The sequence below is a fragment of the Sarcophilus harrisii genome, chromosome 3 (genome assembly GCF_902635505.1).
Source record: "Sarcophilus harrisii chromosome 3, mSarHar1.11, whole genome shotgun sequence".
In the NCBI taxonomy this organism is placed as follows: Eukaryota; Metazoa; Chordata; class Mammalia; order Dasyuromorphia; family Dasyuridae; genus Sarcophilus; species Sarcophilus harrisii.
The window spans coordinates 88157171-88170296 of NC_045428.1; the positions used below are offsets into that span (position 1 = coordinate 88157171).

The window sequence follows — 13126 nt, forward strand, 5'->3', positions numbered from 1 at the left end:
GCTATACCAGGTCCAAAATGGAAAGCAAATCCATGTTAAATTTTTGTCTCTTTCCTTTCCCTAAGCAATGCGCAAGTCATTTCTCAATGGCAGTTGTTTTATATTCTCTTGGTATTTTTCATGTCACATTAATATTTTCTTTTAGTTTGTAAAATTTGTCAATTCTTATGCCATTGGATAATTTCCACTTTAAACCTTCATCCCATTTTTCTTTGATTCATCAGCATTTGAAGTGGTACTTCTAATATAAAAAACTCAATATTATCATTCTAGCTTTATGTGTTAGACTTCAGAAGTAAATGTGGTTATAACACTGGGGCAGAAAAGAGGCATTCATTTTAATATTGTTCAGAACAATATTCACTTGGGAATTTAAAAAGGTGGTGGGTATTTTTCTTTTTTTTTTTTTCTTTTCCTCTCTAAAGGCAAGCAAACACAATAAGAAGCCAGTTTCATTTCTCAGAACATTTTAGTCAAGTTCCAGGAATATTTAAGCATTGCTCAGATGTAAGAACAGTCTTATTCATTTCATATTATATAATGAGTTTACTTTTGGCAACTATTGAATTTATGAAATAGGGCCTAATTTTTAGTTTTCTAGGAAATGTCTACATCAGAAAAATAATTTAATTTAATCCACTAAGGACCCAGAAAAAAAATTCTTTTACTATATTCTTTTCTAATTAAATCTTCTCTTTCTCAGTTTTTCCCTATAATATTACTAGCAACATTTCCTTTTGTTTTGTTTTGGCGAGATAATCAGGGTTAAGTGACATGCTCAGGATCACATAGCTATTCAGTGCCAAGTGTCTGAGATTGGATTTGAACTCAGGTTCTCCTGACTCCAGGTTTGGTGCTCATTCATTATACCACGGCCCTTTTGTGTGTGTCATATTCCATATCTGCTGCTTTGGGAATATCTGGAAGAGCACATTGTATTTAAGCCACTTCTAGCATCTTAGAAGATTTTAATTATTTATATCTTTCTTCTTTCTTTAATTATACATATAATTATTTAGATTATTCCTTTCATAAATAAATATTTATTAAGCTCTTATTCTGTGATAAATCTTGGAGGGGATAGATAGTTTAGAAAAACTGTATTCCTTGTTTTTATGAAGTTTATAGGTTAGTTGAGGAACTAGATACAAATAGATCATGGGGTATCTTGAAACAGATCATATCCTTGGAAGGGTAGGGATCTTTGAGCTTCTTTAGTCCACTCTCTTCATTTTGCAGGTAAGAAAATTGAGAATCAGAGAGATTAAATGCCCAAGCTTACATGGATAATAATTGGTATGACCAAAAGGCAAACCCACAGTTTTTACTGTAAAACCAACACTATCACACCATGCTCTCCTAAACTGCCATAAAGTATGATATTACATACTAAGTGAATTTGGGGAGTTCCAAAACAAACTGGTATGAAGGAGAAAGGTCATTATTAAAAGGGGAGATAAGGAAATGCTTCTTGGAGATGTCACTCAAGATGAATTTGGAAAAAGAAATGAATAGGAATTCAAGAGAAGAAGAGGAGGAAAGATATTCTAGATATTTAAAAAAACTGCAAAAATTATTGGCAACTGTAAAGCTTTATTTAGGGGGTATAAAATAATTTAGTTTTCTGGGAATGTAGCAAGTGCAAAAGAGAGCAGTATGTGAGATGACTGAAAAGGAAGGTAGAACAAGATTAGGGGCTGGGGGAATGTGGGACCCTAAATGAAGGGCAAAGGAACTTTGGCTTTAATAAACAGTAATAGTGAGCCTTTGAAGGTTCTTGGGTTTAGTTTGGTTTGGTTTGGTTTCCTGTTAGCAAAGATACGTAATGACCAGCTTGATGCATAAGAACCTATACATTCTTGATTTAACCTTGCATCTCTTGTCATTAAATTTTACGTGGACTAACAATACATGTTTTAGTTCAAATGAATGAATTTCAACCATGTTATCAGAAATGCCTAAATATTGGCACACACATATTGAGATTTTTCATTTCATAAGTGTCAGTAGAGACAAGATAGAGACAAGGTAGAAAAAGTCAGAATATGATTCCAGACTTCTGAAGGAAGTCAAAAGAAATGTGGTTTCTCCAGCTTTTTTGAAGTCTTATGAAATTGCCCATGTAAATTTAAATTTCTCCTGTGCTGTTATTTAAGAATGATTGTTACTTACAGCCCTCAACAGAGTACCATACATCTCAAATGTCATTGGTAAAACTTCGAGTAACACTTACCTATAAACAAACTATAATTCATCCCAACTAGCTCTTTATCTCACCATCATCATCAATAGGGTTTTTTTTTCCTTAATAAAATCAACAGATTTTCATACATAGGTGAAATCTTATTTTCTATTAAGTCCTACCTTCGTTAAGTCTTACTGTGGGAACATCTTAAAATAGTTTAGAATATCATGAGCATGTTATATCCTAGGTCTTTGTAATATTTCTTCCTTTTCCTAAAGTCATCTTCTGAATTATCTCCTTAATACATCTCACATTGTTACTCTTCTATCCAACCTGAGAGATGGTAAGACCAGTGAATCAGAAAAGCTTTGATTTATTTCTTTGGTAAATCCTGAGAATTTGCCTCATCCTTGGGATATGTTTTTTTTTTAATCAGATAGTAAGTACAAATGAGACATGGTTGTGTTTTCTCTATTTCTTTCTTGTCTTAATTAAATGGTAAGATTGTGTCATTCTTTCCCCAAAAAACATCTCCTTTGTCTTCAAGTAGAAAGCATCAGTTTCCTAAAAACAACTGAGAGTAGTAGCTGGACAGTATAAGTAGTTTTTTAATCCACTATTACTCATTACTATGAGGGATTTGTCATAGATGGAAGGAAGTACATTTTTGTTCCTGTGCCAAAGATCTGCAGAGTATTAACTATAGTGTTCTGATGGCATTTTATGTTTCAATACATTTTTTATGTAATTTAAAAATTCCAGTGGTTCTGTATTTCCCTAGTTTGATTCTTATGCTCAGAGTAACAAAGATAATGTTTGAAAATTTGTAATATACCTATTCTACAAGTTGTCTTGAAAATTTAGAGTAGAATTTAATTCTAGTTATTCTTCAGTCTGATCATAATTATACTTCTTGGATAGCTCTACGATCTCATTACAATGGATATCCACTAAACAACCCATAAATATGTCTTCATACTATGTGATTCCTGTTTCTTTTTTTCCCTATAAACCCTTTATTGATAAATGGCTATCCATCATTTATCTTTCATTCTTCTATATGATCATCCCTTCTCCTTGTCCATGATGATGTCTTTTGGGTGTATTTCTGACTTAAAAATTTTCATTGTCATTGATAAAATTCTGCAGCTTATTTATTCTTACCATATATCTTTCAATTGCCCTTCAGGTCACTTGCAATTTTAATTTTTCTGAGATTATTATGTGTCATGATTCTCACTCTTATAAAATTACTGAGAGAATGGTCTTTCACGGAACTTCCTTGGGTCAGTATACCACAATACTCTGTCTTGTAGTGTCTTTCCTTATCCCTCCCCCATGCCTTCTAACCCCACTGTGATTTATGGTGTCTCTCCTCTTAGACTATACTTTTCTTTTGTAGTGGTATATCCATTCTTAGATTTAGCCCGCCAGGTAAGAGCATACCCCAACTTCCTGAGGTGTTTCCTTTCTCCTGGTAAATGGCAAGTTTCACTAAGGAATTTATGCTTTCTATTATTAATTATTAAGATTCTATGCTCCCTCAATCCTATTTCACATTTACCCATTCCTGGTGTCTATTGTATCTCTTCATTTTTCTGTATCTCTTCTCCTAAGTAAGCCTCCATCTTTCAAACAGAATGGCCAATGTGAATTGTTCCTATGACCAAACCCCAACATTTTATGGTTCTCCTAAAGTACGTCATGTGGTGCCATATCATTTGCTACATTAGCCACATCAGTGATATCATCAGATGTTTTCAGTGGTATTTTAGCATCAGGGCATGGTTTGATCCTCACTCAACCCATGAGCCCTGACCACCCATGTTTCCTATTTGTGTGACTACACAAATATGTATTCTGGTCATACATGCTATTCAAATATGTACTTTTCCATGTTTTCTCCAGATGTGTACAGCTTTCATACTGATGATATTTGTATTGGTTAGAAAATGTTATAAGTTTATGGAGGAAATAGTCTTTTTGATATTTTTTTTATTATGGTATTTCACTAAATGTCTTTACTTTCAAAAAAAAGAGAGAGAATATTGGTCTTTAAAAATAGATATTTGCAGCATCAAGCATCCCAAGATTCATTGGATGCATTGCACCTTTTTCCAAAAAGTATCCAGACTGCTCTCCTCTCACTCATTTCTGAGCACAGATTAGGAACTTTCCAAGTTGGAACAAGTATAATTCCCTGAAATTAGAAAAAGAGATATCTCAATCCCCCTCCCCAAGTATTTGTGAACAATCAAAGGAATATGGAAACACTAATTGATTAATCAGTACATGGTCATTTTTCAGATAACACACATAGGTTGCTTGAGATGTAGAATTATGAGAAAATGCCTTGCATCAATCTTTGAGTCTTACTGGACTTTTGCTCAATATAATCCAGGTACTTAGTTAAAGAGTCTTTAAGCAGCAGGTAGAAATGATCCAATTTCCCAGACATGCAGGACTGGTTCAAACAGTACAGTAATGTTTTCTCCCTGTTGCCACAATTGAATAAAGTTTTCTCACAAGACAGAAGTTGGACTAGACCCATAATTTAATAGAAATAGAACTGAACTAACTCCAGAATTGAGGCACAAAGTGGAATCAATGTGGTTCATTCCTTTCCACAATTAACCACTTGCTGTCCTAATCCCCTCAGTTCCCTCATAAGTATATAATAATTTCATAGTGTAACTTTCAAAGCTTTCCTGCTTGTCTGATTCCTGTTAGCCTTCATTCTTTTCTCTTGGTGGCACACGTTATCCTATTTCTTTCACTAATCCCCCACCCCAGCAAATTTGAAGAAGAAAAATTCTTACTACAAATTTATCTCATTAAGCAAAACAAATTTCCTCATTGGTCACATCCAAAAAATATGTATCTTATTCTGTATTGAGTCTGTCACCTGTCTACCAGGAATAGGATGATATATTTAATCATTGGTGCACTGTAATTATGATTGACTATTGCATTAGTTGGAGATTTTCTTTCAAAGTTGTTTGCCATATTGTTTTCGTTATTATATAATTGTTTTGGTTCTTCTCAGTTTATTCTGTATCCATTCATATATATCTTCTCAGGTTTCTCTGGAAACCATCCCTCTCACCCTTTTGTTATAGGTCAGTAATATTCCAATATATTCATATAACATAATTTGTTCAGTGATTCCCTAAATTTTAAGCATCTCTTTGGTTTCTCATTCTTTGCTATATCAAAAAAAAAGAGTTGCTACAATATTTTGTACATAATATTTTGTATATTCCTCTTTATATAATATATTTGGCATGTAGCCCTAGAAGTACTAGCTCTAGGTCAAAAGTATGTACAATTTAGTGACTTCAGGGGCTTACATCCAAATTGCTTTCCAGAATAAGTGGGCCAGTTCCCAGCTCTAAGAACAATTAATTAAGCAGGAAAATTACATTTTACTATTACTCAGACAGTGAATTAATGTCAGTATTTAATATGTACTGAATAGTATATTGTCTAAATATTTGAAGGAAAAAAATTGATCACTTTATAGGAAGTATATTGTAAACTGATAATAATTGGAAATGTCAGTATTTACCTTATAAATATACTGTATATCTGTCCCCCTAAAAAAAAATCAAGAAAGAAGTTAAGAACCTGAATAACTTTTAGAAAAATACCTATGGTGATTACTGCAAAATGATATCTTTATAGAAATTGACTGTGTATTAGTTTATTAAGACATTAATAAAAATAGAAAAACAAAAATAAACACATCTTTATTGACTATAGTGTGAGGAAAATTATATTCAATAAAAGTCCTTTGAAGAATGGATTAAAATTAATTAGAAACTAAATAATACTGAAATACTTGGAAACAATCTGGCAGAAATTAGGTTTATAACAACATTCACATATGCCAAGATAAACTCCAAATAGTTATATGACTTAGATTTCAAAAGTTTAATCTCAAAATACAAGAGCAAGGAAGAAAATACTTTTCACAATAATAGAAAAAAGAAGGGTTTATGATCAAAGAAGGGTTTGTTGTTGTTCGGCCCTTTCTGTTGTGTTCACCTTGTCAGCATTCTATTCACTGCACCATCTAACTGCTCTGACCGAATGATAAAAAAGGATCAAAGAAGATAAATTTTTACAATTTTGACAAAAGATAAATTTTGATAATATAAATAGAGCCATGTGCATACTGGCTAATGTTCTCAGAACCAACTTGGCTTCATCATCCCTTTCGAGGTTACTCTGGGTTTTTTTATTAAGCTTTTTATTTTCAAAACATATGAGGATAATTTCTCAACATTGATCCTTAGAGATCCTTGGGTTCCAAATTTTCCCTTCCTCCCCCCCTTCCTCCCTAAATGGCAACTAACCCAATATATGTTAAACATGTTAAAATACATGTTAAATCCAATATATGTATGCATATTTATATAATTATTATGCTGCACAAGAAAAATCAAGTCAGAAAGGGAAAATATGAGAAAGAAAACAAAATGCAAATAAACAACAAAAAGAGCGCGTATCACAACACAGCATTCTATTTCTATTTCATAAGATCATTGGAACTAGCTTCATTCATATCATTGTTAGAAAGAGACATATCCATCAAATTGATCATCATATAATCTTGTTGCCATATATAATGATCTCGGAGATTACTCTGAGAGATTAAAGCATACTTTCTCCTATATTACCTCAATTTCTAAATGAATACATTCAACTTAGTTCAATTCCTGTATTGCATTGGTATCACCAACTCCATATCCAAAAGTAGTATTATTAATTATATTAAAATTTTTAAAATTGCCTAAACAAAATCGATTTACTTAAAATAAGAAGAGAAATAGTGAGGAAAAATCTTTTGATCAAATTTCCCTGATCTCCAGAGTCTGATATCCATAATATGTATTTAAAAACTTATTCAGTCTCATGAGAAAAATAGCAATATTCTAATAAATAAATGGTTAAAACATAACCACATTAAAAAATTATTTGAATCATTTGAAATTCACATTAAAACAATTCTGAAGTTCTGCCTTGTGCTCAATAAATTATCAAAAACAATAAAAAGAGAAGTTGACAATTGTTTGCACTATTGGCAAAATGGTTGAATTGTGTTATTCTGCAAGGTTATATGGAAGCATACCACAAAAGTCACTGTGTTGTACATATTCAATGATCTTTTAATATCATTCTGACTTATAACTTTTAAAACATTTTAAAATTTTTTTATCATATCAGAAAACTGAAAACAAAGTGAGTTTTCATCAATTGGAGAACATTGTTGTATGTTAATGTAATGGAGTATTACTGTGTCATAACAAATTATGGTGAGGAGTTGGTTTCAGAGAAATCTGGGGCAAGACTTTGTATACCAAGCACTGAAGTGAATAGAACAAGGTGAATAATTTATATGATAGTAACAGTGTAAGAAGAACAATTTTGAAAAATTTAAATCAGTGTCATAACTAACCACAGTTCAAGAGTATCCTCATACTACTCATCTTGAGACAGGAAAATGAGAACTCAAATGCAGAAGGAAATATACATTTTTAGATATGGCCAATGAACTGAATGGTTTTGTGTGAATATAACTATCATGAGAGTTTGGTTTTTCTTCTTTAATTGGGGTTTCACATTAAGATAGAGAAGCAGACTATAATATTGTTTAAAATAAATTAATGAGGGTCATTGAAGCATATAAAAGAAAATACACAGAAAAAAGCAGAAGAAAAAAGGAAACAAAGACAGAGGATAACTTTGAAAGTAATATGGTGAACTTACATAATTTTTTTAAAACAAATGAAAGAAATTGACAAAAATTAGGGAAAAAATTGAAACAACCTAAGAAACTTATGAAAAGAAAGTCAAACAATTGGAAAAAGAGATTCAAAAAACTTAAGAAAATAATTCCTTAAAAAGTAGAATTGGAAAATGGAAATAAGTGATGTTATAAGACACCAAGAAATAGTAAAATCAAAAGAATGAAAAAAAAAATAGAAGAGAACATGAAACACAAGAAAAACAACTAGTCTGAGAATAGAGCAGACCAAAATTATTTAGCAAAAACAATAAAAAGGGAAGTTGACGGTTGCATTGTCAGTGATAGGGAAGCATACTGCAAATGTTGCTAAGCTGTAATATACTCAATGATCTTTTAAAATCATCCTGGCCTGTAACTTTAAAATTATTTTTTAACTTTTTTATTGTATCAAAGAATTGAAAACAAAGTGAGTATTCATCAATTGGAGAAAATAGTTGTATGCCAGTATGATGGAGTATTGTGAGTTATAACAAAAAAAAAAAGACAATATAAAAATTGTTAAGTTACTGAAAATCATGACAAAAAACATCTAGATACAGTATTACTAAAAATTGTTAAGGAAAATTGTGCAGAAGTACTAGGAGAGAGTAAAATGGAAATAGGAAAAAATCCATTGATCATCACCCAAAAGAGATCCTAAAATGATGTTTGTCCTTCATTCTTAAAGAGAACCATGACATCAGGGAGGTGATGCCATGACATGCAAGTGAATTGGATTTAAGTGACAGAGGTCTGGGCAAGGTCACCTGCCACACTTTCCCCTCCAGAGCCATCTGATATAGATCAGGACTTCTGGAGATGGCCTGAATGAAATGAGAGACCTTGGCCTTTATGAGCTAAGATCTTAATAGGTATCAGTTTGACTGAGACTGAAATCATTCAGTAATCAATTCAGTAAATCAATCAGGTAAGATTGAAGTAAAGAAAATCCTCCCTCACTTTCTTCTTTGCTCCCTTCCTCTCTTTTTTTCTCCCTTTCTCCCTCCTTCTGTCTCTCTCTCCTTCCCTCTCTCCCTTCCTCTTTTCTTCCCTTCGTCCCCTCCTTCCCTCCTTCTTTCCTTCCCTGGGATTGCAATCAAAAATTACTTACCCAGCAAAACTGAGTATAATTCTAAAGGAGAAAAAAATGGACATTTAATGAAGACTTTCAAGTATTTGTAACAAAAATATCAGAACTCAAAGGAAAAAGTGACATATAAGATCAAAGAGAAACATAAGGTAAACATTAAAGAACAATGATAAGGGACTAAATAGATCAAACTGTTTACTTCTGGTACAGGAAGATTTTATTTGTACTCTTAAGATTATTATCATTACTTGAATAGTATGAAAGGTCATCCATACATTGATAAGAGGCTTGAGATTGAGTTGAGAATAATAAGATGATTCTAAACAGTAGGGAGAGAAAAACAATGAAGTGATTATACAAATGAAACATGGAGACACCTATAGTGGAAGATGCTATATTGCTTTCCAGGGGAAAAACTGATAAATGTTTTACATATACATACAAATTTGTGTTCAATTATAGCTTTTTCTAAGATGGAAGGGAGAAAAAGGGCACAGCAGAGATCAAAAGAAAATTTAGAATGAAGCACAGAAATGCAAAGTAGTTTTGAAAATAATGTACAGTATTTATTACATGATTTTTTTAAAGTAAACAATCTGAAATTGAAATTTATGGTTTTATATTGAATCTTCTTGATGTTGTGCCATGTATAAGGAAATGTTCTCTCTTTTTGTCTTTAAGTTCAAGATGAATGAAAATTTTTAAATTAAAATAAAAAGCAAAGTATACAGAGATTTGTATATCATCTCCCCCCCTCCCCCAATACTACTGTGCTAATTATTTTCCTTTTGGTAGTAAGTGAGAATTTATAAGATTAAATTCAAAAAAGGAAAATCTGTGGTCATCCCGTAATAACATTAGCTCATTTTACTGTTAATTTATTGTTTTATTGAATTTTGGTTTGGTTTTTTTATTGTATTTAGTGTTTGTTTGTTTGTTTTTCCAGATCAGCATCACTCTCTCCATACACAACTTGGCTCTCTACTATTTCAGACACAGATGCCCTGATAGCTGAGTGGGGCAAAGGTGGTGTTGTTACTGTTGATATGGGAGGCACTGTCAGACTTTGGGAAACTGGACTTGAACATCTGCAGCGGTCTCTTCTGGAATGGCAAAACATGATTGGGCGAGAAGAGAAAACTGCACAGGTAATACCAGTTTTGTAGTCTCAGAAGAGAATACCACAATGGTATTGAAATACTTGCTTGATAAGTGAAATGGTTTTTGGAATATTACTACTAGAGATGAATAACAAGAGAAGCTCTTATAGACCTGTATGATAGAATGTTGAGTATTTTTTCTTTAGCCATTTAAATAAATAACTTCTCATATTATAACACATGCATTCAGTCTTGCAAAAGTTATTCCCTTTTTCAAAAGGCTATTTACTAGAACCACTTTTACAAAAGTCTTACTGATTTTAATGCTATTATTGTAAGCATTCTCTAAGTGTCATCTTGGGAGTTTGAAAAACTGGGCATGATTTCTGGTATGAAAACAAAGTTATTGTCTCTTTTTTTTTCAACTTCAGCAATTCAAGTTTTATTATTTCAACAATGTGAATTTTCTCTCCACTGACACAGAGCATGAGATATCTTTGCCTTAGGTCAGAATTTATAAGTTTTTGCTAAAAATTTCATCAGATAGTTAACATTGTAAAGCTAAGAATTGTCCAACTTAACTAGTCTGATGACTGTATAAAAGAACAACATCTCTAGAAATAATGAAACCTTTTTAGTTTTTTACAGCCTACTTAAGCATGGATTCTCTTGGTGTATCTACTATTTCTACAGAACTTTTGATGGCCTTATATACTATACTATATACTAGGAGCCATTCCTTTTGTCTTTGTTACTGCCACTTTTGCTACTTTGTTACAGTAGCAGGGGAAGCTACTGCTTCTGAAACCAGTCTCTTCTTCCTCCCTCCCAAAAAATACCCCTCCTCATTACTCCTTTCAATCAAAGTCATTAGAAGAAACTTATTTTGCTAGCCTCCTTGTTTCCAAATAACATAAATCCTACAGTTTTAATAACAAAGCACCTAATGACACAGTGAAAATAAGTGCAGGAAGACTGGCATTGAAATTAAAGGTAGAGCTAATAATGAAATAAAGAAATGATTCAGACAACCCAATCTAGTTCCTCTCTAAATGTAATTTGAAGAATCCAAGAAACTACCAACTATATGTTTACAAAATAGTGCCCTAGAGTACAGAAAAACTACCAAGAATAAGTGATTCATTTGCTATTTAATTTCTGTCACATTTATAAATGCAAGTTCTCAGTTGAAATGGTGCTTTTATGTAGTAAAGACAAGGCAGGTTCCTGCCAGCCATCTTCCTCTGCAATGTATAAATTATCAGGGAAGGATGTTATGAGTCACATTTCTACAGCTTATTCCCATTTTCTTTAACAATTTTTATGGATTGCTATAGAGGACAAATAATGCACGTTTCTGTCTGAACCATGACTACTCTTGACTTTTAAATTTATAGTAACAATCTGAGCATTATGAAAGAAAATAAACCAAGCAAAATGCGTTGAAATAAAAATGCCATTGTATATGTTACAGCTAAAGGCCAAACATAATCTATTCCTCCAACAGAAAATGCTTAGCAAATTCTTAGTAGAGTCTTGTTTGAATTTTCTTTTTGGTAATTCAAATCTTCTCTTTTTTATATTTTATATTTTAGAGTAATTGGAACTTCATAGTGCGTGATGTCATTTTAAAATTTCCACCAGGTTGTCTGAATTTTATATATTGTATAAAATGAAAGTCAATCAATATTTTCAAATACTAAAGTTTATGAACAAGGTGGAGAGGGAAAGATATGGTCCGTGACAGGACAGTGGAGCAAGGCATTTGAGAATAGAGAGAATTGTAGCATTGAGTTGGTTCACTGAGAGATCAAGATTGGAAAGAGGAGAATTGGGTGGTAATTTGGGAAACTTATGTGGGGATAGAAGTATTGAAGATCACATTGAGGCTAAAGAATAGGGTTGAGGTAATAAAGAATTTGAAGGGATAAATAATAGGGTATTACACTCAGGAAAAGGAATTTCAGAGTCTTGGATTGTAGAAGTGCATCCTTGTGGGTGATGGCAAAATCAAAGGAAGTGACCGTCTCTATGTCTGACGATGGTAAAAATGGAGGACTAAGTCATAGGAGTTGAGTAGACTGAAAAAGTGAAAGGTCAAGGGTATGGATGATATATTGAAGTCCCTTAATATGAGGACAAGAATTTATTGAGAAAGGAGAGAAAATGCCCTGGATAGGAGTAGATAACAGTCACAGAATCTAAATAGAGTGATCTTCAAAGGAGGAAAGGTTGCTTAAGTAATGTTGGTAGAGGAAGAATGACAAGAGAGAGCATTATATCTCAGAACCAGAAAACGTAAGGAGCCTGAAAGGATCTCTAAAATAAAGAGGTTTGTTATTTTCAGAGTGAGGTTTATAGAGGGTATAGTTGAAAGAGTGGGCAGATATGGAGTAGGATAATATAGGGGCAAGTGTGTAGAAGTTCAAGGTCTCATCACTGCCTCAAATGATGTCCAGGGGTGCCGAACTCATAAACATATAGCCTTACACTTAGATTTTCAAAAATCAACTGCACAAACATAACATAAGAGAATTATGTGAAAATGCCCTGGTTTGAGTATCCTGCAAGATGACTTCTTTGTCAATAAGGTGACATAGCTAATGCATAGTCTTAGACTACGTTAGTCAAGGTATAGTGTCTAAAAAATAATAATCACAGTGTACTTTGTTCTTGTCAGAACCCATCTAGAGTGTTATGTTTAGGTCTGAGCAGAAGCAAGAGGAGGGTGAACAGGACAGTAAAAGGGCTGAGAAGAGATGGTACTCCATGCAAAACTCAGAGGAAGTATCCAAGAACTTTAGCCTAGAGAAGAAAAGACTTGGGATGAAACTGCTGTCTTCAAGTATTCAAAGGTCATTCATGTGGAAGAAGCATTAGATACATTCTTTTTGGTCCTAGGGAGTAGAAATAGGAAAAATAGATGGAAATTGCTATGAAATAGTTTTCCATTCTATAAG

At 32.7% G+C, this 13126-nt stretch overlaps 1 protein-coding gene across 2 annotated transcripts in view; it reads left to right on the plus strand.

The window, feature by feature from the left end:
* VWA8 (von Willebrand factor A domain containing 8) overlaps positions 1 to 13126 on the plus strand; it is a 398466-nt gene that overhangs the window by 279764 nt on the left and 105576 nt on the right. For both annotated transcript variants that reach the window (XM_031958442.1, XM_031958441.1), the window contains exon 37: positions 10013 to 10214. In XM_031958442.1, the coding sequence (XP_031814302.1) occupies positions 10013 to 10214 (202 nt within the window). The remainder of the gene's footprint in view (positions 1 to 10012; positions 10215 to 13126) is intronic.